This window comes from Sparus aurata, chromosome 10 (assembly GCF_900880675.1).
Source record: "Sparus aurata chromosome 10, fSpaAur1.1, whole genome shotgun sequence".
In the NCBI taxonomy this organism is placed as follows: domain Eukaryota; kingdom Metazoa; phylum Chordata; class Actinopteri; order Spariformes; family Sparidae; genus Sparus; species Sparus aurata.
Window position 1 is genome coordinate 16,354,919 of NC_044196.1, and position 25,984 is coordinate 16,380,902.

The window sequence follows — 25,984 nt, forward strand, 5'->3', positions numbered from 1 at the left end:
TGAAGATTTTGGCTTTAAAAACAATGTAAATAACGTCTTTTCAAATCAATTTGGGATCTTTGGGCCCTTAGGAGAGTTGGATTACAACTGATGAGCTGTATGGAGCCATTTTATGTTTATAAATATTACGAAAAAAAAAAGGTACACAACAATATTAAATAAATGAAACAGTTTAACCCCTTTAGGAACATAGGAACACCCTTGTGTTTGGACAGAAACCAAAACCTTTGTTCCAACCTCTGTAACTCTGTGTCAGTATGTCATAGAATCACACTTACACTTCTAGAAAAAACATGAGGGTGTTACCTTTCCAATGCACATCCCTGAGTCTAAAACTATGTGGGAGCTGTCATGCTTTTGATTTCGGTATGTCATTTTGGAAAAAGAACCTTAAAATGTGGGGGTTCGCTAAGAGGTTAATAAAATGAACTGGGTGAAATGAAACTTGATTAAACCAAGAACTTGTCTGTCTGATATAATAACAAAACATGTTGTTTTTCTTTGGTATGATTACCACTAATATAACATCACACACACTTTACATATTTATCAACCGGTCATGTGTGACATTTCAAGAGCTCTTTGGGGCCCCGAAAGCAACTGCTTAGTTGGCTTATTGCTTGGGCCGGCCCCGGTCATATTTATAAAGAAAAAACAAACAAACTATAAGCTTGTGCTAAATTCCCAGCAGAGATACTGAAAGTGTTTTTTAATTTGAATTTGAATTGCTAGTTCGACTTGTTAACTCACAAATATGACTTTTAATCCAAAAATTATCACTTGTTTCTCAGAATATTTACTTTTTTATCTCCTAATGATGATATTTTTTTATTAATCAAGGCTGAGATTTTATCTTTTTTTTTTTTTTGAACTGGCAGAAACGGGCTTTCATAGCTAACGAACCACTCCTAAATATTAAAGGTGCACTATGTAGTTTTGGTGAAGAATAGGGAAGGATCTTCATTGATTGTTTTTTTTAACTAAATACACCCCTCTTTTTTCCATGACTGATTAACTGAATAACAAACTGATCTTAAAAGACAATACGATTTCATACGGTTCTACTTTGTTTTATGTGGCAGACCCTGCCACTTTTCTAGCTTCAAACAACTCAAACTTACGTCTGAGAACAGCCTGTTTATTCAGTTACGGAAAGTTACCACATCGATATTTTTAAATGTACAAAATCCTGTGTTTAAAATTTTTAATTTCCCCAAACTACATTACGCCCCTTTAACGTCAGAGCGCCTGCAGTACCGCTCTCCGCCTGTACGGGGGCGCTGTTGTTCCCTGTTTGCGCGAGTGATCGTTGAGAATATGGTGGTGGATCAGCAGCCAGTCAAGACAGCAGGATAACAACACAGCAGAGATCACAATTTTAACAACTGTGAGTTTTAAAGGAGAGAATAAATACATGCAACGGCTGTGATTAACCTCCGAGACTTCTGGCAGATCAAGAGACAGAGAGAAGCAAATCCGGATTGTACCACTGTGACTTTGAGAAGACCTGAGGTGGAGCTTTGCTGGAATCGACTTGCCTTTCCAGCTAGCTGGCTAACATGCAGCATTAGTGTTTCAATTTGCACGAAAACGGGACATATCGAGCTGGAATTTCGCATGGACTGCCACTATCTCGGACACTTTAACATCCAGCTATCCGCATGTGGTCGAAAGTCATGGTTGCCCCTCCGTCTTGCAGACATAGCAGGTTAGCTAGCCCCCGCTAAAGGACCCACTCCGTTGGCGCAGCTGGGGCCGAGCTCGCGGCGCTTTCGACCGGCCGGAGGACCAACGCGATGCCGCGGATTGAAAGCGGCCTTTACGTAGAGCTAACTTCAGGAAGCTAACGCTAGCTGGATACAGCAGGCCGCTTCAGGTGGTCGTCCACATCCCGCAGTCCACTCATTACATAAGTCACAGCTCGAAGTAGGGGAGAAACTTTCACTCTGCACGGCGCTTTCATTTTCAGAAGCCCAGCGGCAGCGTTAGCTAATGCCGGCTAATCTGCTAATTAGCTAGCTAGTTCGTTAGCCAGAAATGTGAAGCCGGCGTAGCGTCTGGGCTGTTTGTTGTTTACAGTGTGCTAGCATATACATATCTTCCACTTACAGTCAGTTTGAAAACGCGTTAGACTGCCGTGCTATTTAGCTTTATCCCCCCCACCCCCATATAAAACTGAGGTACGTCAGATAGCAGTAGCTAGCCACATATCACACCAGTTGAGATAATATCGCTAACACAATCAAACAGGGCATTCATGCTTTATTTTTTATTTTTTTAACATAACCTATGCAACGAGCGACACTGAGGCAAGTCTTTAGCCTGTTTGGGATTATCAAAGTTGGCACAGCACCCGAGAGACACACATGTAAACAAGTCTGCCTGCGTGTAAGCTCGTCGTAAGCCGTTTTTATCGCAGGTATCACCCGCAAACAATGCTGTTCTGTCACCTGGACTTCAGGTGTGCTCGGTGAATCAACATATATCTTCCAGGAATTAGCTTTACAAAGACAACTGAGGGGCTCGGGAGTTGTTGACCTCCTGTAGCAGAGCGAGACACATCAGCCATTCATTCATGATTGATGACCTTTGAGGAAGCAGACTGTCCCCCTTTTTTTTATTCATCTGCCACTACAGCTGAACTCATATCAAGCCACTAACAGCCTTTTATAATCGTAGCTTTTATTTTTCGAACCACTACTGCAACGCATTGGAAAAAAGGAGACTGAGGACTTTGGGTTTTTTTGAAGCGCAGCTGCTACCTGACTGGAACTACTAGGGGGGGTGTTTTGGATGGGATCATGAGGAGCACTCTGTCTGACCTGAACCAGCTTCCAAGCAGCTCGAAGATCTGATCAAAAAAGCACAACATAAGAGCCCCCCCATTGTGTGGCCGTGAAAGGCTTGACAAGGAAAGAGATGATGGGGATGATGATGATAAAAGAGGCCCAGTGACAGTGTTCATCCCGCACCAGGAAGCAGAGGAGTGTCACAAGGCCGCAGACATGAGTCTCCGCCAACCCACCTCCACGCTGGACAGGTACGAGCCTCGAACACCCGCTACGGCTAGACAGTGTCAATTTTTCCGTGGTTAAGGATACACCACAAAAAAATGCGGTGCTCCCAGATCAGTCTGAGGCGGCTTTGGTTGGCTGAGGTCCAGTCTGGCCACTGGAAATACCTGCCAGACAGGCTGGTAACTGGGAGGTGAAGGAGAGTACTGTATGCATGACAAATCAAGCTTTAAACAAAAGATGCCAATCACGTTTAGACAGTTTGTTCATAAAGGCCAGCTTCAGAGGTCACACCTTTGAATTTAAAAGCGTAATAATTGGCTTTCTTTAAAGAAAGTGTCGTCTTTTGGGGATATTTTGTTCCCCATCAGCCAGAGCCGGGTGACAATAATGATATAGAACCAGCGGTGTTGGTCTTAAAATTACAGTTTCATCTCTATATTTTCACCAGACAGAACAAGCATTATTTTGGTAATAAAAAAAAGCTTCAGCCTCACACTCACATGGTCATTTGCATTTTCCTGATGGGTCATAAAGTGACCGCCATCATCATCAACAGTCCGCCGAACTGCCAGCTATGTTTCATATTGCATTACTACGGACTGCAGTGGAGTAAAAGCATGAATAAAGTGCAGATTCAGTGATTCAAATCGTTTGATTCCCAATGATTTGTACCCCGCCTCCAGCACTCTCTGATCACAATTAACAGCCAATAAACAATGAAAAAACAAAGCACGAATCTGCACAGTAACTAAATGTATCAAATAAATGTAGTTAAGAGGAAATCTAAAAAGCAAAGGAAATACACAAGTAAAGTACCTCAAAACTGTTGCGACATGCTCCCCGAAATACCATCGTTAATTCAGACTTCAAGACGAAGGATGCTGCGTTCATGTGCTCCTCCCATGTTGGGAGGTCAGTCTTCTCACTCTGATGTGTTCATGTGCGTCGTGTCTGAACATGGGAGCAACATGGGAGTGATGCATGTAATCGCCATAGACGTTTCAACTAAAATACCACATTGCAGATTACGTGTGAGCCAAAATTGACAGGCAGTACGTGACTTTTGTAAACGTTTCTTACCATCATCCACATTCACTTACATTCATCCGGCATGTTTCAGCGTCATATGACGTCAACTCGCGTACCGTAATCTTTTCCAAATGTAAGAGTTGTTGTTTCGAGTTTAGGGGCTGTTAACCAGACTTTGACTGCCAAGCCATGTAAACTAGAGGACCGAACATATAAGGCACCAAGATTGTTATTCGGTGGTGAAAAGCATCTTATTTGCTGATTGACCAGTAGCGGTCAACAAGGCGGCTGTCCGCAGATAATGATGTTGGTCTGATGTTTTGTCACATCCCTCACTTTTGAATGTGTGTTTGTTGTTATACCTCTCTACCAGCTGTAGCTCTGCCTCTGCTAAGACTCGATGTTCATCCTGTTTGTCGTCACCACGTAGCCCAACACTGTGTCTCTGTGGTCGTCTCTGTAGATGCATCTGTGTCTTGATCATGTGTCTTTCTCCTGTTTCTCCCGCTGTCAACCTCCTTTTTCCCCCCTCCTGTGTGTGTTCTTGTGCACGTGCCCACTGCTGTGTCTGTGTGTGTCATGTGACAGCAGGGCAGCCAATAAGAAAAACGCCCACCTGTTCAGGTAGGACAGCTGTCCTGTGAGGGGCTCATGTCAGGGTTTGGGGTTAATGATACAGATTGCAGGCTGTCGCTGCGGCAGCACTTTTCAGGAGGCTTGGGCTCGACGTAGCGGTGGAGGTGGAGTTAGCAACAGGCACTCAGCAGGTTTCACTTACACATAACAGGCATTTCAGTTGCTCAAATTGGATTGTAGCTCATTGGATTGCACCAGTTAATATCCCTGGCATGTAAATCATAATTGAACACTGAATTTTGTCCAATTATGTCAGTATTGACAGGCATTATGTTGCTGATTTGGTGGATTGGCTTGATTTAACCCCAGTTGGTACTTTTATATTCACTGCTGACTCCACCTACCTCCACCTACTCCAGATTAAATCAGCCCATTCAAATAGTTCTGGTTCAATAAATTAAGATTTGGCAAGACTAGCTGAGCCCAAAGGGACGTCTTCAGATCGCTTCTTTTGTCCAACTAACAGTCCAAAACCCCAAGACTCTTCATTTACTGCCATACATGTCAAAGAAAAGCAGTAAATCGTCACATGTATGAGGCTTGAACCAGCTAATGTTTGACATTTTTTGCTTGTAAAAACAACTTAAACAATCAGTCGGTTATTAGAGTAGCTGGTTAATAATTTTCTTTGGATCAACTACTCGTTACAGTGTTTATTAATGTGCGCCGTCCCCGTTGAATAAGATTAAATTAACCGACCATACATGAAAATTAAGGAATAAATAAGCATTTTTGAAGGGAAAATAAGGTCTTCAGAACATTGTTCGAAGCTAGAAAGGTGGCAGGGTCCGCCACATATAAACAAAGTGAAACAGCCGCTGAGATCCAGGAGATGCTAGCTTCTCCTCGGTCTCTGTAGCTGTTTGGTTGTATCTGCTTGTTGTTGTAGTGGCAAGCTACGAACGGTCGCTACTTTCAGATTAAAAGCCCCCCGCTAAGAACCCAGCTCTAAACTCCAATGGGGTGCAATGTAAAGCTCTTATTTTGAAAACAGATTCGTTGTCACTGTTCACAGCCCAACTTCGTGCTTCACGCCACGTCACATGTTTACGCCTACCCCAGTGGCGGCTATTGGAAAAGGAGGAATATTACGCCTCCATTTTAGAAAGACAAGGTTTTGATTAGGCATAAAAGAAAAAATCTGTCACTGAAGATTTTTCTCTTCTGATTGAAATTTCTTCACAAAATCTCCACATTGCACCTTTAAATTATTGATATTGTTTGTGTTGTCCTCCCAAAAATTCCAAACCAAAGGAGTAGTTCATAATATGAAGAGCAAACCATCACACCCAAGAAGTTAGTGACTTTGTACGCATCTCTCTTTTACGAGAAATTCCTAAAGTATGTAATTTGTTGTTTATTAGTTTTCTTGCCTCTAACTGACTGACTGTTTCAGCGCTCACTGGCTCTACAGTGTTTTTCCAGCTCTTAATAAATCATAACTAATCCGTCTTAATAGGTTAATAACTTTAACATTTTGCTCTCAGTTGTCCCTTTAAGCCAACAAGTCACTGGACCTCTGGAATAATACCAAATCACATCAGTGTTTGCTCCGTGTCCATGCGTCACACACCCTTAAATAAATATCTTCTTGGAAGCGAAGGCTGCTCTCAGTGTTTACAATGTGTACAAGTAGAGAGGGCGCGGGAGTGATTTGAACTCTGTTTCCTCTTACATTAGGGTTGGTCTTCATTCTGAAATTCTTCTGAAATTCTTCTCTCTTTTCTCTTTTCCCTCCCTTTTCCCCCCTTTATCTGCTTCTTCCTTCTTTTCTGTCATGCTTCGCTTTCAGCCCCTTTGCTGCTTGGTGAGTTTCCCCGTCGACTGCTTTTTCTCGTCGCCCCTCTTGCGTTTTAAACTTTCCCCCCTTCTCTCGTTGGCCTGTTCCATCAATCTTTTGTTTATCTCACTTTCTTCCTCTTTTCATTTATTCCTTTCAAATCCCTCCCTTTTCCCAGTCCAATCAGCCCCTCCCTGAGCGTTTTCTGAACTATTTCGATTGGTGTCGTTCCACGCCAAACGTCTCTCTTCTCCCGTCTCTCAAACCCAGGCTCAGCAGTCTGACCATCGGGGACTCGGAGCGCAAATCCTCTGCCACCCAGCAGAGGGAGCCCACGGCCGACATCCATGCTGAGACCACCGGTAATCGCAACATCCCAAGCTGGTTAATGGTTTTTTTTTTCTATCATTGAATATCCAGAAAACAACCTTTACATCCTTCCATCCTCATCCTCCCAGGTCCTGGTCTTGTCCAGAGATGCGTGGTCGTGCAGAAGGACCAGCTCGGTTTCGGCTTCACAGTGTGTGGAGAGAGAGTCAAGCTAGTGCAGAACGTCCGACCAGGTGAGACGCGTGGACACAGCTGAGGTTTAATTTTATTTTAGCCAAAGAGGTGCTAAAAAAGGCAGTTACGAGATCGGTTGTTTGAACTTGAATGAATACGTTGTTTGTAGAAGCGCACTTTAAAACGCCCGTCTTCATTTTTACAGGCGGCGCAGCAGTGAAGGCCGGGGTCCAAGAAGGGGACCGAATCATAAAGGTTTGTTTGACTTTCTATCACACTGAATCTGAGAGTCACTGCTCACTTCCTGTTTTTAACCCGGCTCTTCCGTCTTTCTCTCTCTCAGGTGAACGGCTCGCTGGTGTCCTCCATGTCCCATCAGGAGGTGGTAAAGCTCATCAAATGTGAGTAGGACAAATTAGTTTCTCTGTAATTGTTGCAAAAACTGCTCGTGTCTTATCTTGACGTTTAACTGATTCCATTTTTATTCTTCTTTCAGCTGGAACGTACGTAGCCCTGACACTACAAGGACCGCCGCCTTCAACCGCTGCCTTGCCCTTAGAGCCCCTCCCCACCGACATCTCGCCCAATCAAAGAACGTCTCTTGGTGGGGAGGCTCCACCGCCACCGCCTCCACCCTTGCCCTCTGGGCTGAGCAGCACCCCTTCCCAAAGAATCACTGGACCTAAACCACTACAGGTGAATGACATTATATTCCCAGATACTGTTATTTTTCATCAGAACTAAGTGAAACAGATCTGTGGCAACATAAAGATTGTCATATTTATTTACAATATTTGTTGTAAACGTGTGTTTCAGGACCCAGAAGTACAGAAACATGCCACTCAGATACTCAGGAAAATGCTGGAGCAGGAAGAAGCTGAGCTGCAGGTACACACTCACACTTCAACAAATAACCCAGAACTGAAACCCTGCACGCTTCCTCCTGTTTATATACAAAGATCCCTCAGTTCAGCTGTGATATCTGATCTGATAACCAGACGTGACCAATTCACTTCACAGGACTTGATGGAGGAGCAGTCGAAGAACCCGTCGCCGTCACTGGAGGAGCGGATCGAAAGTGCCAAGAGGAGAGCTCACCAAGTCAGGGTGAAGATTCAGCAAGATCTGGTGAGAAGACGTCACTGTATCATCAATATTTTTAAGGCGCACTCAAAACTTTTTACTAGCATAGAGCACAGGAAATGATTTTCAAGTATTTCAGAGAGGTTTCTCTTAGACATCAGGCTGTGCAGTGATGAAGAACTCAAATAAAAGCATGTTTACAAATTTCATTCTGCGTTCTGTGTGGCCAGATAATTATAGCTTAGTGTGAGAAAAGGTGATGTTGGGGTTTACGATCATTTACATAATGTGTTAAGAAAGCTCAAAGCTCTATTATTTTCGCATTGATGATGACATTCATAATTTGCTTTTAAAAATGACCATTTGCCTTTTTTTTGTTTCTCCAGGAGGGAACGCGATCGGAGTCTGTCACGAGCTACGTCATAGCAGGAGAAGGTTTGTATCTCCTGATACGTTGCCTCTTTGATTAAATCTGTCAGTGCTTGATGATTCACATTTGATCTAAAGGTGCACTGTGGAACTTTTTGAACGACTGCTGAACTCTAGGACTTCTATATTCTTTGTGTTCTCACCCCACCATAACTCAAATATCCTAATGTTCTAATGTATATAGAGAAAACTGTAAACATGAGGCTTTAAAGTGCATCTAAATCTCATGTTAGCTCTTGGAAACCACCATTCATTGTATCAAGAGCTCTGTCTGTTTATAGGCCTGTAAAAAAGTTGCATATTGCACGTTTATTGCACCCCTCGATATCCTACATACTGTGATTTGAAAGTGAAACTCATAAGTGGTCGGCCCAAATTGATACAGCCCTTTGTGTCTTAAAGCCATATACACGCAAAATGTGTCATACGTCGTGTTGTAAATGGTTTTATAATTGGCGTCGATCTCCTCTGTGCTCCTGCAGGTCGACTGTCGATGGACTCAAGCGAAGGAGACATGGAGGTAAGCCGCACCATCTTGTGTTTTCACGAGATCGTCTGTGTGTGTTTGTGTATGAGACGATCCCACTCATCCCGTCCCCTCGTCCTCCCTCCCTCCCTTCCTCCTCCTCCTCCTCCTCCTCCTTCCCCAGGCCTTTGAGAGTCCCCACTCCTCCCCCTCATCCTCCTTCAGGACCCCCCAACACCGACGGCAGAACTCCGACACACACACCCTGTCTGACTTGGTGAGATGGACACACTCGCTTGCTTTCACGTCAAGGCCGTTGGCAGTAGCTCACATGTAGCGTAAACACAAGCGCCCATCTGCCGAGGTTATACTGAAAATACAGGAACGCTAACACACTTTTAGTTGCAAGGACGAGGTCTGAATCACCTGCTGCATACTTGTGGTGTTAATTCATTTACTTCTTTACCGTGTACTGTAGCTGTTTTTTCCTCTTCATCTATTCCTCTCTGTTTCTGTCTTGCATCACTGTGTGTTCATAGCTGTTTTCAAATGTACGAGACAAGTAGAGACACTGAAGGCAATTTATCACCACAACCTTTCATTCGTCTCGTCACCAGACTCTAGTTTATGAATAAAAACAGCAAAAACAGTGTTTGGATCTGCTTTCACAATCCCTCGAGTGTGCGTCCTCGTGCTTTCACTTCTTGAAATCTGCGTGTGTTCGTGCGTCTGTGTTCAAAGGGCGGAAAGGCCCAGATCATCGGCCCCGAGGAAGAGGATGAAGAGAATGATGGCTACGCATTCAATGAGGTGAGATGTGGATCCAGCAGACGCTGGTTGATCTCCATCGGTACAAGTATTCACACAGTATGTCTCCGTCTTCCTCTCAGATGGACGGTCCGTTCCAGGACATCGAGTTGTTGAAGTCACGGCCGGCACACATGGCCGTGTTCATGAGATACGTCTTCACCCAGCTTCTAGACCCGAACCCGCTGGTCAGTCATTACGTCATGTGTTAACAAATGTTCTTTAAGTCTCTGAAGCTAGGTTTCCATGGAAATGTTGTGCAAATTTTAACAGTTTCCAGAAAATTTTAAAAAGAACATGTTGAAACATAGAAGTTTGTCTATAGCCAGTTTAAATCAACACACTCTTGCTTATACGGTTGTGGGGTTGCTTGGTCCTAATCACAGTAACATCTGTCTTCCACAGCTGTTTTACCTGACGGTGGAGGCCTACCTGGGCTCTAGTCCGAAAGACGCCCGAGCACTTGCACCTCAGATCTGCTCCCACTTCCTGGACCCAGATGCTGTACGTGCCAACATGCCTTCATGATTTTTTACTTCCATTTGTTTATCTTTTATATAACAGTGTTGGAAGCACTTGCACTTGGCGTTAAATGATAACCACTTCACTGAATACCATTTAACATGCAAAACATTTAAATATTAATGTTCTGCATCTGTTCTTATTACTGTAACATAAAAACAATGCTGTTTCTTTTTTCCCTTGTAGCCTCTGAAAATCAAAGTAAGAGAGGAGTATCTCACTGATATAGGTAAGACGACTAAAAGCCAGTTGAGTTGTGGGCTCACTCGGTTAATTCATATCTTCAAAGATTTGCAAGGTCTTCTTTCATATGACACTAAAAACAATCAGGTGGAAATTTTGATCTATGACTGATTAATTCAGTGGTAACAAGAAGCACATCACTATAATGAACATCAAGCCTTGAAAGTCATTTAATAGTCTTACATTTGATCCTCACAGTGTCATTTAACTGTTAGCAAAGAGTAGATTAAGGTAACTCACTTTAAAAACCATATTCGTCGAATGGTTCAACCCAACCACTGCATGGGACCACATGTATACTGCATACCTTTATACATACCTGCAATACTAGATTAAGAAAAGGATGATTGTCCTAAAAATCAGTAGATTTGGTCAAAATTCATCTCAGAAAGCTCTAATAAAAAGCATTAAATGAAAGTGTATAATATCTATAGATACTTGACATTCTGTTGTGTCCATCTTCCCTTCAGAAAATCGACTTCATGCTCAGGAGGACATCAGAGGACCTCTGTCAGAGCTGCAGCAGCAGGTGCTGCCGGACATCCAGGACCAGATCCAGGACTACAGGTACATTATCTGAGATAATGTGTAACATCTCTGTTTAGGTAGAATAATGACCACAAAGACACACACGTTTTGACAGAACCGCTGTATTAAAGGGTTCTCAATAACGTGTAAACGTGTGTTTCATAGGAACAAGCAGATGATGGGTCTCGGCTCTCTGTTTGGAGAAGGAGACCTGCAGCAGCTGGATGGAGACCCGGTGAAGGAGAAACAGGTGGTGGACAGACAGGTCACCGCCCTCTGGGAAATACTGTGAGTGTGTGCCTTCGTCAGATAAAGCTGTTGCATCACTAAAATTTGTAAAATTGCAACAAGGTTCCGGTTCACTGCGAGTTGATACGAGGTGATACAACTTCATCGATATGACGTCAAATTAGAGAGGATCATGCTGTGTTTCTTTGTTTCTTTAGAGCTTATTACATGTTTTATGTCCAAATGTATGACACAACTGCAAGTTCCAAATAAAATCACATTTACTGGTCTGCTTCAACATGTGGCACTGCTCCTGAAGCGAATATAATGACACCCACACTAAGACTGAAGGGACCGTGTTTGCCTAGCAACAGGGTCAGATGTTCAGTGCCCAATAAAATAGTTATTACAAAGCAACAGAAGGAGCTCATAACAAAGGTCATTACCACAGCGGCAAAACCTCCAAACCACATGACATTTACTTCTTTGACTTTATACACACACACACGGGCTGATTCCCGTCACATGACTGTCGCGCTTACCGTCTGTTTCTTGCATCGCCGTTTGAGAGAGTTAACCGCGTTTTTATGTCTCTCCTTGTGTTCCCGCTGCAGATCAAAGCACGAAGAGGACAGAAGGTAAAAAAAAAAAAAAGAAGCGACTTGTCTGCTCCGTCGGAGTGAAATACAATTTAACAGCAGCACGTCTGAGAGATCGAATGCTTCCTCAACACCTTTTCTTTGTTTGTCCTCCCTCTCTCTCTCTCTCCACCCTCTCGCTCAGTTCTCCTCTGGCGTCCGCCGTGCACCTCTACCTGCGTCACTCCGGCATCAAGCTGAGAGACTCCAAGGTGTTCCCCGGTCTGAGCACCGAGAAGGAGAAGTGGCTGGCTTTCTTAAAGACGAAAAAGGTAAGAGTGGCAGCTGCCCTCGCGTCGTTTCTCCTGTTGAAGGGAACACTGTGATGAAAATGTATCGTAATAGTGAATTAATGAAGAAGGAGCGGATGGAAGTCACGGTTCACGCATTGATTATATGACTTCCTGGATCCTCTCTCCACAGCTGAGTGGTATGAAGAAAGAGAAAGATGGAGAGGACAAAAAGAGAAATCCCATCCTGAAGTACATCGGCAAACCCCGGAACACATCCCAGTCCAGTAAATACACACACACACACACACACACACACACACACACACACACACACACACACACACACGCATTCATACATAGAGTTTGTTGAGGTTCGTCGAGAGCTGACAGTATCGGTACACTGGCACACACACACACACACACACACACACACACGCTAACACAGACACGTGACACTGTCACTCGTTGTTTCTCTCACTCGATATTGATTTCTTTCTGCCCTCTGTTTGCTTTTTTATTGTTTTACAGGTTTATTTATTGATTTCTGGATTTTTCGCTGTGTCCCGTTGTTCTGATTTCATTGTTTCTGTTTGGTTCATTTTTTTGATTTTGTAGCATTCCATGTCCCGTTGTCACCCACCGAAGGTATTTATTTTCATATCATTGCAATTTTTTTTTTGTTGCTTTTATTCTTTGGTTAAATGTTGTTCCTTTCTCCAAACATACAAGTTGTTTTTCATAAATCGAGTGTAGTTTGAAGATTCCAGCTCTTTTCTTACACATCAGCCCTTTCTGCTGATTGTGTGTGTGTGTGTGTGTGTGTGTGTGTGTGTGTGTGTGTGTGTGTGTGTCTGTGCTGTTTTATCACACCGTGTAATCGTCTGTGTGTGCAGTCCGTCCCGGCAGTGTGAAGAACATCATTCAGCAGTTTGAGAATAACGGCGACTCCGTGGGAGAGGAGGGAGGAGACGCTGCCGACGCCCAGAGGCTCTCCTCCAGCAGCCTGGGAGAAGACGGCATGGACAGGTACCCCTGAAATCCAACTGGAGTAGAAACTCAACATCAGCTTTCAAAGTCTTTGGCGCTTAATGATTTCATTCAATATCTTTTTCTGTCACGCAGCCCAACGGTCTCAGTGCGTCTGGCACGTAGCGAGTCGTTGAAGGCTCAGGGAGAAGGCCGTCGGCGGGGCGTCGTCTCGGGGACGGAGTCCGTCCCTCGCTCTCGTAGCGACGTGGACATGGAGGACTGCGGGGAGGAGAGGGAGGGGCCGGGCCTCAGGCCGCTGCAGCACAGCGCCTCGTCGTCCGCCTCCAGCAGCTCTGCACGGTAACGATTAGATGTCCTCTGATGACGTTTGATTCAATTCTTTATGCAAACATGAATATTTTTGATACTGCACTTCAGGGTTCCTTGTTCTTTCAGAATCTTTTTTTATTACCAAGGTATTGTAACTGAAAATATCCCTAACTGAATGGACTGCTTTGAGTGTTGAGTGGTGAAATCCAACTTTACAAACAACAGAATGAGCTTCAAGGAATCAAACCCTCTCCCCCTTTTAATGAGCGCTTTACATCCTAAACACCCCGGACCTCACGCCATCTCTCTCTCCACTCTCTCTCACACTCAGGTCTCTAGAGAACCCTACACCCCCATACACCCCTCGGTCTAGACGCAGGTGAGTTTCCGTGTCACCCCCCCCCCCCAGACGATTGATGACCAGTTTAACCAATTGTCTGACAGGAGCTTTTAAATAAAGATGGCTGGCTTCTTTCCCACATGCAAAACTGAAGGTTTGGTGTACATGAAAGAAAGTTTTTTTTTTTATAATAGCCACGTTTGTGTTCAAAATTGTTTGTTTTTTTAATCCATCCTGTCCCGTCCATCCCCCTATCTGTCCACGTTGGTCAATCTACCCGTGTTCATATGTGTGCTTGTGACCCTGCAGGAGTGTTGACTCGCCATTGGCGCTGCTGCCGGACGCCGCGTCGCTGGAGGAGGAGGTCGGCGACGGTCAGAACTGGCAGGACACAGTTCCTCCTCAGCTGCTCGCCACACTCAGTCCGAGGGAGGTGGACAGACAGGCCGTCATATACGGTAGGAGCCGATAACTAGTGTTTGTCGCTAATAATAGGTCACAGGTATCTCGCGGTCGCTCACTGATGTTCATTACCCGCGTTCGCTCCTCCGTCATCAGAGCTGTTCACCACCGAGGCGTCTCACCTGCGGACCTTGAGGGTCCTGGACCAGGTCTTTTTCCAGAAGATGAGGTCGGTGCTGAACCACGATGAGCTGACCTGCATCTTCCCAAAGCTGCCCGAGGTCTACGAACTCCACGGTCAGTCTGTGTGCTTTTTTTCTGTGAGAGAGAGTGTGTGTGTGTGTGTGTGTGCGTGTCAGGGTTGTTAATATGCTGTTCTTTACACCGTAATTGCAGGTAAAGATGAATGTTTTTGAATGCAAAGGAAAGCAATGTCAATGAATATTATTTAAGGCTGTTTTCAAATCAAACATGAAGCTATAAGAACACAGCAGATGAACACTACAGGTGACTTGGATAACTGTTTCTGTTTGCACATTAAATTGAGTTGTACTTTGAGTCAACACATATTCAGGCCTCTCTTCTGCCAGGCAAATAATAATTAGTGAAGCACATACCAGGCGAAGGTCGTAACTGTTGAATGCAATCTCAGTCTGAGTCAATATGTGCTCCGGGCTTTAATTTAGAACATGGAAGTATATGGTGTTAAATAGTTGCCACACTCGAATAGCAATTTTTTTTTTTCTACCATATGATTCTCTGGATCAATGGATTCAGTTATTGCTACTGTTTGAAATCATTTGTATTTGTCGGCCTTCATGTTGCAGCGAGCCTGTGCGAGGCGATGAAGAAGCGACGAGAAACTCCCATCGTTCAGGACATCGGGGATGTCATGCTGGCCAGGGTGAGTGAGATAATCGCCGACATAGTTTTGTCTCCGTTTCCATCATCTGATTTCTGCTGTAATTTGTGAGGCGTTTGCTGAATGTAGTGTGTTTAACAGCAGTGTGCATTTCTTAGTTTGAAGGTGCAGCCGGTGAGGAGTTTCAGGAACAGGCGTCCCAGCTGTGCAGCCAGCAGTCTCAGGCCCTGGAGCTCATCAAGAACAAGCAACGCAAAGACCCTCGCTTCGCTCACATCATCCAGGTACTCACACGCATACACACACAAGCACTCACACTTGTGGATGTATTAGCACTTGTCGCCTTTACGTGCTCACTTGTGTCACGTTTGTTCAGGAGTGCGAAGCTAGTCCTCACTGTCGGAGGCTGCAGCTCAAAGACCTGCTGGTGTCAGAGATGCAGCGACTCACCAAGTACCCGCTGCTGCTGGACAACATCATCAAACACACAGAGGGTGAGGAGTCGTGGAGATCGTGTGAACACGAGGCAATGTGCCAAAAAAAAGAAAGCAATTTTTTAAGATGTTGTTTCTTTATTTTCTCATTCAGCCGGTACGTCGGACCTCCCCTCGCTCCAGCGCGCCCAGGCGTGCTGCCGAGGGATACTGCAGGCCGTCAACGAAGTCGTCAGGGAAACAGAACACCGGCAACGCCTCAGCCAATACCAACGCAGGCTGGACGCTGCCCCTCAATTCAAGGTAGTCGAAAGCTTTTTTTCTGGTGACTCTTTTTCTTCCTTGTTCGCTTTGCTCATAATGTAATGAAAGCTACAGAACCATGTTAAACACAGGCTTTTCCTTCTCTCACAGAATCTGGACTTGTCCACTAAGAGAATGATTCATGAAGGTCCTCTCACGTGGAAAGTCAACAAAGATAAGCAGATAGGTCAGTACCTGATCTCAGGACACATCAGAATTATTATAGTTTCGTCTTTTTCTTTAGTTTTTAAATTTAGGTTTCAATTGAATTTAGTTTCCATTTTCTCCTTTCAGTTGAGTTTTCATTGTTTTTAAAGGTCTTTAGCTTACCAACAAGTTCAGAAAATGCATTAATCACATCATGTAGACAATAACGGGTTTTTAATGGATGACGTGTTGTCTATGAAATAACTGAGATAAACAAGGTTTTGTCATTTTAAGTACATTTTTGCCACTGATATATTGATAATAATGTTAGTACACTCTGTCGAAGAGCAATGATCTTTAAATTAGAATGTGGAAAAAATATAGATATCTTGACAAATAAATAATTCTTACTTTTTTCACACCTAGTTTTTGGTTTTCGTTAAGTTTCTGTTCACTATAATGATGCTGGATCATCTACTGTGCAATCAGTTTGGTTTGGTACCCCTTTTAACCTCGCCTCTCCGTTTCCCTCCGTCAGAGATTCAAGCGCTGCTGCTGTCGGACTGCTTGGTCCTTCTGCAGAGGGGCCCCGACGACCGGCTGCAGCTCAGATATCCATCCCGCTGGCTGGGTGGAGGCGGCGGAGGAGGCGGGGACAGCAAGACCTCCTTCAGCCCTCTGGTGAAGCTGGACTCGCTGCTGGTCCGCTCAGTAGCTACAGGTAATACTGCGGTTACCTTTTTAAATAAAGCAGATTTTTAAAAACGTAGCTCTTTTTGTGGCGCTGATCTTGTGATTTCACTCCAGACAACAAAGCCCTCTACATCATCAGCACCACAGAGAGGCAGATCTACGAGCTGGTGGCCGGGTCGTCATCCGAGAAAAACACGTAAGCTCTTTTCTAAAACTGGGACAGTTTCCACCTCTCAGCGTTTGTAAGTGTTGTAGGTTTTGAAATTTGCTTGACTTTGAATATAATTCTTAAAAAATGCTTCATTTTCAGCACATTCTGGTGTTTTATCTACACAATCACTCATATAAACTAGAATTTAATTTAATTTATTTGTACATTGATTTATACATTGATTGCTGTGGCTATATGGGAATTCAGTAGACTTTATTTTTGCAGTTGCATTTTTAAAACTTTAGATGTGATGATAAAGACTTCAGCAGTTGGGACATTTTTGGTTTAGTTTTAAAAGTGCTTGAACCTTACTGTTTACCCTGAACTCAGTCACTCGATGAGATTTCTGCTCTTCAAACAGCTGACTGTTGATTTTTTGTTTCACAGCTGGAAAGATTTACTTGAAAAGACCATCTCGTCGGCAGGTGGCTCATCACCCCTGATCAATCACGGATCCATGCCTATATCGTTAGTAAATCTTTTGTCTATGAATAAAAGAATGATGGAATTTGTTAACATTGAAGACATGTTGTGTATTATACTATTACATGTCTTTTCATTTGCTTCTTTTCTTCTTTTTAAACGTTTATTTTAGTCACCTTGCATATGCTTAATGTGTGTTGTGTGTGTATTATTTGTAGGTCGCCCAGTCTACGCAGTGCGTCTCCAGTGTCAACTGGCAGTAATACATATGCAGGTAATAATCATTATAATGTCCAGAATCTACTAATTTAACCCTATTCTATTTTGTTTGACAAATATTTGACAATCTTACTGGCTGTGGCAAAACAAAGGCTTTGATTTTTATTATTTATTTTTTTTTACCCTTCAACTGTTCCAAATCTTCCAGATAACTCGTTGACGGAGCAGTCGGACTCCATGGAGACTCATTCCTCCAACGACGACATTGTGCTCTCAGCCAACTCTCCTTCGGACCAATCGGAAAGAAAAGCAGCAGGCGTGGCAGAGGCCGCGTTACAAGACGGTGAGAAGGAACCACAAACTGTTGAATTTTATACTTGGTGTCAATACTTTCGATCAAGGAGCATACATTAACCATTATCTAACTTATTTTATCTTATTTTGTCTTTTTGTATTTTATCTTGGTGTAAGTTTATACAATCTTTTAACCGTAACCGGCCTAATCTTTTTTCATTTTGTTGTTTTCATGCCTCCACAGTTGAAACACTGAGGCAGCTCATATTGAGGGACTTGGAAGAAGATGGTTGGAGCCACGATTCAGACGACACGCCCACTAATGAGACGGCCAATGAGAGGAGCTCGTTCACCGAAAGACAACAGCATGAGCCTCTGGAGACGGGCCCCAACTTCAGCGCCGACGAATGGGAGGCAGAGCCTGAGGAGGTCCTGCCACCTGAAGCTGAGCGGCCCAGTGTCCAGGTCGTGAGGAAAGGTAACGGATCAGATTAAGAAAAGCTTTTAAATAGTCCTCTTTGACTCTTCAGCAGGGCTGGCTGGTCACTCTGAGGTCATGCAATTCTCAAATGCAAATTTTAAAGTAATCAAGCATAACGCCGTTTCACTGGAGGTGAGTATTTGGTGTGATTGGTTGAACTTGGAGTGAATTCAGCTCACCGTGCTCACTGTTTTTGGATTTCATCTGGGTGTCTTTGATGGCTGACTTTTCTTTGCATGTTTTTCTACACTCGGTGAAGCATTATTTTGTTTTCTTAGACTTTTTCTCCTCTTCTTTTGTCTGCTTGCTCCTCACAACACGACGACACACTGATCCACATCTCCCTCACCCTTTTTCACTACTTTTTCATTCACGTACAAAACACTTTTTTCTCTATCACACGTCTATCTTCTGTGCATAGCTGTGGTTGCGGGTCCTTCTTCTTCTTCCTCTGTCCCTGACGACATCACTGATGATGTCACCCTCCCCTCCGACCAATCATCCAAGCCGAGAGGCAAGGCCACTGAGCAGGGTAATAAAGATTATAGATAAAGAATATCATCTACAATTAGAGTTGTTAAGTTAATTTTACTCACCGGCAAACTTTCTGTTTGCTTTTGCATTTCTGCCCTTCAGGGAACACTTTCTACTTAGTAATGCCTACAGAGCAGGGAGAGAGCTTCACAGACGACCCCAACGACCCGCCCACCCCCACCGCCAGCCACTTCCCTCAGCCTCTGGAGGAAGTGATGTCAACACAGACTAAGCCGGACGGGGACGCGCTAGCCTGCGCTCCTGAGCCCGACCAATTGGTGGCTATGCAACTGGAAGAAGAAGTAGAAGAAACGGGCCAGTTGCAAGTTGGGAACCAGAGCCATGTGATCAAAAATGTGGATGAGATTTTCCACACAATCGAGGGGTTGATGAGCAAGTTGCGGAAGCTGAAGGTGAGTTTGTGTTCGGGCTCAGTCGGGATCAGTTTCCTTGATTTGTTGCATTCTTCTTTTTTTTTTCTTTCAATGTATATTTAAAAAAAAAATAACGAAAAAGACTTTGTAAATGTGGTGGGAACCCAAAACGGCTGCAACCCTAGCTATTCGACTGCTTAGTTATTTAGGTTCTCCTCACACAAATGTATTAAACAAATGCATTAATGCCTGTTGTAGAATGTAGTTATTCGTTTGGGCGGCTGTAGCTCAGCTTGGCTCCCCCTGGCTGCGTGTCGACCTATCCTTGAGCACAATGCTGAACCCCAATTTGCTCCCGATGAGCAGTTGGCAATTTGCATGGCAGCCTCTGCCATCAGTGTATGAATGTGTGTGTGTGTGTGTGTGTGTGTGTGTGTGTGTGTGAATGGTTGAATGTGACAAGTGTTGTAAAGTGCTTTGAGCGGTCAGTGGACTGGAAAAGTGCTATAGAAATGCGAGTCCATTTACCATTTACCACTACTATTGCCACGATACTTGCGCTCCTCCATAGAAATGAGCCCCATCCCAACAACAGGCAACAAAGTGATCCACAGGGCCAAGCATTTCTAAACCGTGGAATATTCTGTATAACCCACAAAGGTTATAATAGCTTGTTGAAGACTTTTCACCTCTCATCAGCATAATTATGTTGATGTCTCCTCTTGCCTTTGCAGGAAATTGAGAAGGCCCATCACAAGCTTCTGAAAACCCTCAGAGAGCCGTCTGTCAATCAGGAGTCAGAGGACCAACGGTGTCCCTCAGCAACCGTCTCCCGAACGCCGTCTCTGGATCGCGGCTCAGGAGACGGTAAGGCGGGACTGAATTTGCGTTTTAAAGATTCACGAAACAGTAGCTGATGGTGTAGTTTTATGTTATATTCGAACCTAAATAATATCTTTGTTTTTGTCTTTCTTGAACCAAACCAGGCAAAGAGGGGAGTCCAGCAGAGCCCAAGATTCAGTCGACAGGATTCTGAGCGGATTTACTTGCAAGTCACTCAATCTTGATTCAGACGCACTCACATGAACCCACTGTTAGACTTGGGCACCGCAGCCCCACCCCCCCCCTCATCCCTGCATGCACAGGCCAGAGGAACAGAGCCCGGGAAGGACCATGGACGTTTTTTTTTTTTTTTTAAATAATATTGTGCCGGATGGACTCAACAGGATTTCTGAGGTCAGCACAAGCTCTGACTTCTACCGGAGCGCAAGGGAGTCGAGGACGGAGCGAGGAAAGAACGTATGAAGGAACAAAAAGGCAGAAGAAGACTGGTTGTCTGGCGACGAGAAAGGAAAAGTTGGAGGAGCCGAAAGTGTGAAACGTTGGATATTTGTGAAGGAAAATGAGTTGTATGTCTTGGCTTGAAAGAGCTGGTTGAAGGAACGAAGCAGAAAAGTTTTGAAATGTTAATTTAAGGATAAAAACCCGAGGGACCCATCACCCCTGCACTTTACCCACAATGCATCCCTCTGTCACGTACGTTCTCTACAGTGGACGGATCAGGGACTGGAGATGCCACTGGCCTCCGGGGGTACCCTCCCCCCCTACATATGTTGCTTTACACTGAGTTCACCTGCCACCACGGCCGAAGGACTGTGTCTATATAATTCAGGTTATTTGCACTGGGTAAGGAAACCAATATCACACACACACACACACATACACACACATCTTTTAACCATTTCATATCAGAGACACTACAGTTATTGTCATGTTGGAGCAACACTGACATACTCACATTCATCCTTAAGCCTTCTGTTAAGCTACACGACGGCTGCTTGGAAGCATCGGTGCAACATTTTGATCGCTGCGTGGTTCATGTTTCATTTTTTAAGTTCTGGAAACGCCACTCGCGCTGTTTACTACTGAAATGCTGGCAGGATTTTATTTTTTCGGCGCTGCTTCAGAGGCGTACAGGGATCTCAGCGATTTCAAAGCTCAGTGGATTCACACAGCTGTTCTGACCATGTGAAGTTGTTTAGGTTGACATTTGGGAGACTCTTATGGTGGGGGGGGGGGGGGGGGTACGTGGTTGAAGATGGGCAACGGTGACAACGAGCGAGTGGAAACAGAACAAATACAGATTCAAACTAAAACTTGAATTTTCACCGAAGACCTGTTTGTCACTCAGTCAAGCCGCTGCCAAATATCACCGCTAACATTGCCTGTCTACACTTTAAGGTTTTGACTGTGCGTCCTTTAGCCCCTCTCTCCGGTGTGTCACGCGTGTAAATACCACGGTAAATACTGTGAACCAGCAACGTATCCCTTCTCCCATCACAACCATCATACCATGCGAAGTGTTTATATCCATGTAGCCCACATCCAAAGCCGTTAAAAGAACTGTGCTCTTTACCAAGTGGCTTTCCAGAGAGACACACGAACCCCCTCCTTGCACAGAACAACTTATATTTACTGGGGAAAGCTTTGTAAAATATAATTTTCCAAACTCTAGTTTACGCACATGGTCCAAGTCAAAAATAGTAACTGCTATATGCAACTGGTCTGTGATTGCAGCACAGTTGGAAGAAGGAATGGTTTGACTTCTGGGAAATGTGCTTATTTGCAGAGATCGATACTACTTTCATGTCTGTACTGTAATGCAAAGCTATCCCCAGCAGCGTTTTAGTTTAGCTTAGCATAAAGACTGGAAACAGTGAGAATCAGTTAGCCTGGCTCTGTCTTACACCATTTGTACACCATAATTATTGTGCATATGCAGGGTTTTTAAGTGCAAGAAAACCCTCTGAAAATAGGGGAAGTGACTTCTTTCCCATTGACAGTAGAAAACCTGTCTGTATCAGACTGCATCCAGAAGACTTTAAAACGTATTCACGAGTTACTCACACATTTTTTTTCCAGAAGCTGATGATGGAGGTAGCAAACAAGTGAGCCATCTCACTTCTTTCATGTCAGAGATTTGCACAAGAGCGGTACTGATTGGGAAGCAGCAGGGATCTAGTACTAGCATGAAGACCAGAGTCAATGTTACGATTTTAATATCTTTTTCTTACCTTTCTCTTTCAGACTCAAGGTTGACGTAAGTTATTACGTCTGTATACAGATGATACCTTACTTTATATCACCAATTTTTGTAACTCTCTTCCTGAAGTTCTTTAAAGTTGCACTATGTAGTTCAGAGGAAGATTTTTCTTTAAACAGAAAAGGAACATCATCATTGACATAAATTATTTCATGCCTAAACAAACTAAATAAACAAACTATTGGTTTTCATGACTGAATTAACAAACTGCCCTTAAAGGACAACACCGTTTTGTACTGTTTTACTTGTCTATATTTGGCGAAAACCTTTGACCGTAATAGTTTCAAACTGTTCTGGGGACCTTATTTTCCACTGAAAACAGCTTGTTAAAAAAGTTTGTGTAAATACCCCGATGATATTGTAAATATTAAAATTCTGAGTTTTAATTTCTTCTTCTCCACAACTTTATAGTGCTGCTTTAACACCATGTGTAAAAAGTGTCCGTAACTACAACTGCATGTCACAGCATAATGCCACTAGCATTATGCCATAATGCCATAATGCTAGTGTAAAAGGGATCTAAAGATTAAATAATACACCTACTAGCGTCTCTAAATTCACCAGTTAAGACATTATATCTTGTTTGTTCCACAAAAACCACTATGTGTCAGTATTGTTTGTATTAAACAAGATATATTGTGTTAATTAGCTTCAGGATGTCGATACCTATAGACAGAGCCAAGCTAGCTGTTTTCCCGTTTCAAGTCTTTATCTAAAGCTAAGCGAAGCTAACCAGCGGCTCGCTCCAGCTCCGTACGAAACATGACGGCGGTACCGATCTACTCATCCAACACTGTAAGAACGCACATGAGTTTGTTTTCTGAAATGTGGAACTATTTCTTTAACTATTTTTGGATCATATGTAGAAGTAATTAAATATTTTGTACGCCTTGGTTGAGGCACATGTAACCAGCAAAGACTGACACTAAAGCCCAGTGCTTTGTCTTATTTTTCTCAAGCTCCACCTGTCCTGAACTAATTCTAACACAGTTGACAGAAAATGTCAACTGTAACGAGGAAAGAGCTTCTCCTTGCACCAGTTTGATAGTTTTTTTTTTTCTCTTGCATTCTCATATCAAGCTGGGCGGAGTCACACTGGACTGAATTTTATTTGAGCTGGTTTCAAATACTAACTAGGAGCGCTTTAGTGAGCTACCCAGCCTCTTTACCAGCTTCAAAAACTGACCACACACTACCACATAGAACCAAACCAAGAGCCAAGTATTAACAATCTACCAGCCACTGATTCTGCTATGAAAACGATATTTCAGTGCCTGGTGGAAGCTTTTCACACTTTAGCCAAAACACACGTGGTGTCCTCGACGAGAGGCGCAACTTGGCTGTTGCAGCGTAAAATGAGAGCTAGTTTTAGCAGCTGTATGAACTCGAGTAATTTGTGCTAAAATGTAAAAATGCTCTACCAAAATGAAATATCTCTTCAGTACGGGTGCCCTGAGGGGCCAAGAGGCAAGAGGAAAAAGCAAAATTTTGATGAACAATTTTCTGAGTCTGATCTGTATTGTTTTCTCTCTGTTTATGACTTGAGAGCAGGTGTAGAAAAAAGAAAATCATTTTTCTGCTTTTCAATTTATTTATTTCCATCTGTAAAAAATTGGTGGGAAAAAGTTGATGCATTTTTTAAATTTGTGCTTCTTTCTGCTCTGAACGGGAACTAGAGAAACAATTGTCAGTATCATTTGGGCCAAAAGAGACTGAAGCACACACACAGTAATTATATATACCAATGTTTTCCCCGATAAGACCCGCCCTACTCTGTCGCTGATTGGTTGCCTTTGCTGTGGCGTGAAAATGATGAGGGGGAGAATATCAGTGCAAGCCAATCAGAGGCAGTTTTGGGGGATCCGTGAAACCTAGTGGGCGCACTTCATCCTCTTGTAAAACAAATACGACAACAACAAACACAAATGCAAAAAAAAGGAAGATAAAAAATCCAGATAAACACAAAACATTTCAACTTTTGAATTTTCATAAATCGCACAAAAAAGGAGGACGAAAAATATTTGATCAGACTCTGAAAATGAATCTTGTGCATTTTTTCTTGCTCGTTTGCCTCTCAGAGTCTCCGTTCTCGAGAGGAGCTGAAGGGAACAAAACTGATTTTTAAGCATCTCAGACTAGCTTGTGCTTTGTCGATGAAAATTAATAATATAAAAAAAGATTCCTTTGTTTGAACACTGAACATCTTCACGTACATAGAATATTACGCATGTGTTCTGTGATCTGACAGCTGGTCTGAGCTGGTTGAATCAGAATCTCTCCTTCTCCTCGACAAAAATGTCTTTTCCTCTTCTTTCCTCTAACTCCAGCATTTTTCATCTCCAATTTCTACCTCTACACTTCTTCAGTTTCTTTATATCTTCCATTATTACTTTTTTTTCCCATACTATCTTGTACATTGACATCAGCGTTGCGGCCCTAACCGGCCATAGAAAAAAAAACAAAAAAAGAAAGCTGAAACTGATTCCTTTTAAAAAAAGAAAAAAATGTTGCACAAACTTCCCTGCACGGTGCAAACTACTGTATGCATACACACGTCTTTAACTATCATCTCATTGTCTTTTTATTTTGTGTCTTTTTAAAAAAAAGAAAAAAAAAGAAAAAAGGATTTCTTGTTCACTCATGTAATATAGAGAGATCAGACCCACTTGTTTTATATATGTTAATTTTTTTTTCTGTAAAGCCTTAGTCCTCGTATTTGATTTTATTTTTGTAGATATGATAAAAAAAAAAAAAGGATGTATAAATTATTTTCTTCTCCCTTGTTTTTAAAATTGGTGAGATTGTTTAGCTGCACAGAAGGAAAAAAAAAGAAAACGAGCTCATGTCTCAGATTCATGTGTTTTGTGAGATTAAAAAGAAACTGGATAAAGGAAAACGCATGATGTGGATTCTGAGTTTTGTATTTGGACTTGAATTGTCACCATGTGTTGATGTTTTAAACCCAAATTTAGCATTATAAAGATCTACCACATGTCTGAGTTTAGCAATTTGAGAGGAATTGTTCAGAAATGAATGGCAGCATGTGTTTGTACAGTGTGGACAATGAGGAGGGTCAGAGTAAAGCAAACTATTGACGACTGGCTATATTACAATTTGTGTTAAAGGTTGGAAGAAAAACATTTGAATAGCATCATATCAGCTAAGACTGAACAGTGGATATCTGTGATAGTCAAACAAAAGGGAAAGTGTGGGTTTAGGCTAATACTGCTTTATGCTCTCTGGAGCACACTGTCAAGCACAGTTGCCACAGCAAGAATGGTACCGGAATTAAGGTATTATTGGCTTCAAAATAAAAGCACAGTTTGTAAAGGGGAATAAGTGAAAAAACTAATTAGGAATTTTTGGGTAGAAGCATAAATGTGAAGCCGAAATTCAGCTTTTTACTTTTGTTCACATGCAAATATATAACATAAATATAAAATGATAAAAAATTACCTTTATATATTTACAGTGCATGCAGTAACCTATCATATCTAATATTGAACATATTGAGTGTGAGGTCTGTGTTCATCTGATTATCAAATAATGCAACTGTTTTATATCACTTTCCTCTATTGTGTAAAGCTGATTATATGCAAATGTGCTAACTCGTTCATCCCTCAGGTACATAATTAATTTTGATCTTCATCAGTGCTGTATGTTTTCACCTCTCTTCTGTTCAATAATGCTGTGGGAAAAGATTTATTTCGGGTCATATTTAA

General features: G+C 42.9%; 1 protein-coding gene across 6 annotated transcripts; it reads left to right on the forward strand.

The window, feature by feature from the left end:
* The first annotated feature begins 1,250 nt into the window (after positions 1-1,250).
* Positions 1,251-25,162, forward strand: arhgef11 (Rho guanine nucleotide exchange factor (GEF) 11). 6 transcript variants are annotated; one of them, XM_030431866.1, is made up of 42 exons: positions 1,251-3,040; positions 6,475-6,489; positions 6,733-6,824; positions 6,921-7,025; positions 7,172-7,221; positions 7,310-7,367; positions 7,463-7,662; positions 7,783-7,854; positions 7,987-8,094; positions 8,436-8,484; positions 8,961-8,998; positions 9,129-9,221; positions 9,686-9,754; positions 9,835-9,939; positions 10,157-10,255; positions 10,460-10,502; positions 10,987-11,083; positions 11,210-11,332; positions 11,887-11,910; positions 12,056-12,182; positions 12,334-12,427; positions 12,759-12,788; positions 13,037-13,169; positions 13,266-13,472; positions 13,774-13,821; positions 14,092-14,240; positions 14,341-14,481; positions 15,012-15,088; positions 15,205-15,330; positions 15,423-15,540; positions 15,635-15,783; positions 15,895-15,970; positions 16,469-16,651; positions 16,738-16,819; positions 17,222-17,302; positions 17,476-17,531; positions 17,685-17,819; positions 18,015-18,248; positions 18,673-18,783; positions 18,888-19,198; positions 19,894-20,026; positions 20,146-25,162. In XM_030431866.1, exons 1-42 carry the CDS (start codon positions 3,006-3,008, stop codon positions 20,193-20,195), a joined length of 4,326 nt encoding a protein of 1,441 aa, XP_030287726.1. In that variant the 5' UTR covers positions 1,251-3,005; the 3' UTR covers positions 20,196-25,162. The 6 variants fall into 6 exon arrangements, with proteins under 6 accessions (XP_030287726.1, XP_030287731.1, XP_030287729.1 ...); XM_030431871.1 differs by lacking the exon at positions 18,673-18,783; XM_030431869.1 differs by lacking the exon at positions 13,774-13,821.
* The last annotated feature ends 822 nt before the right edge of the window (positions 25,163-25,984 follow it).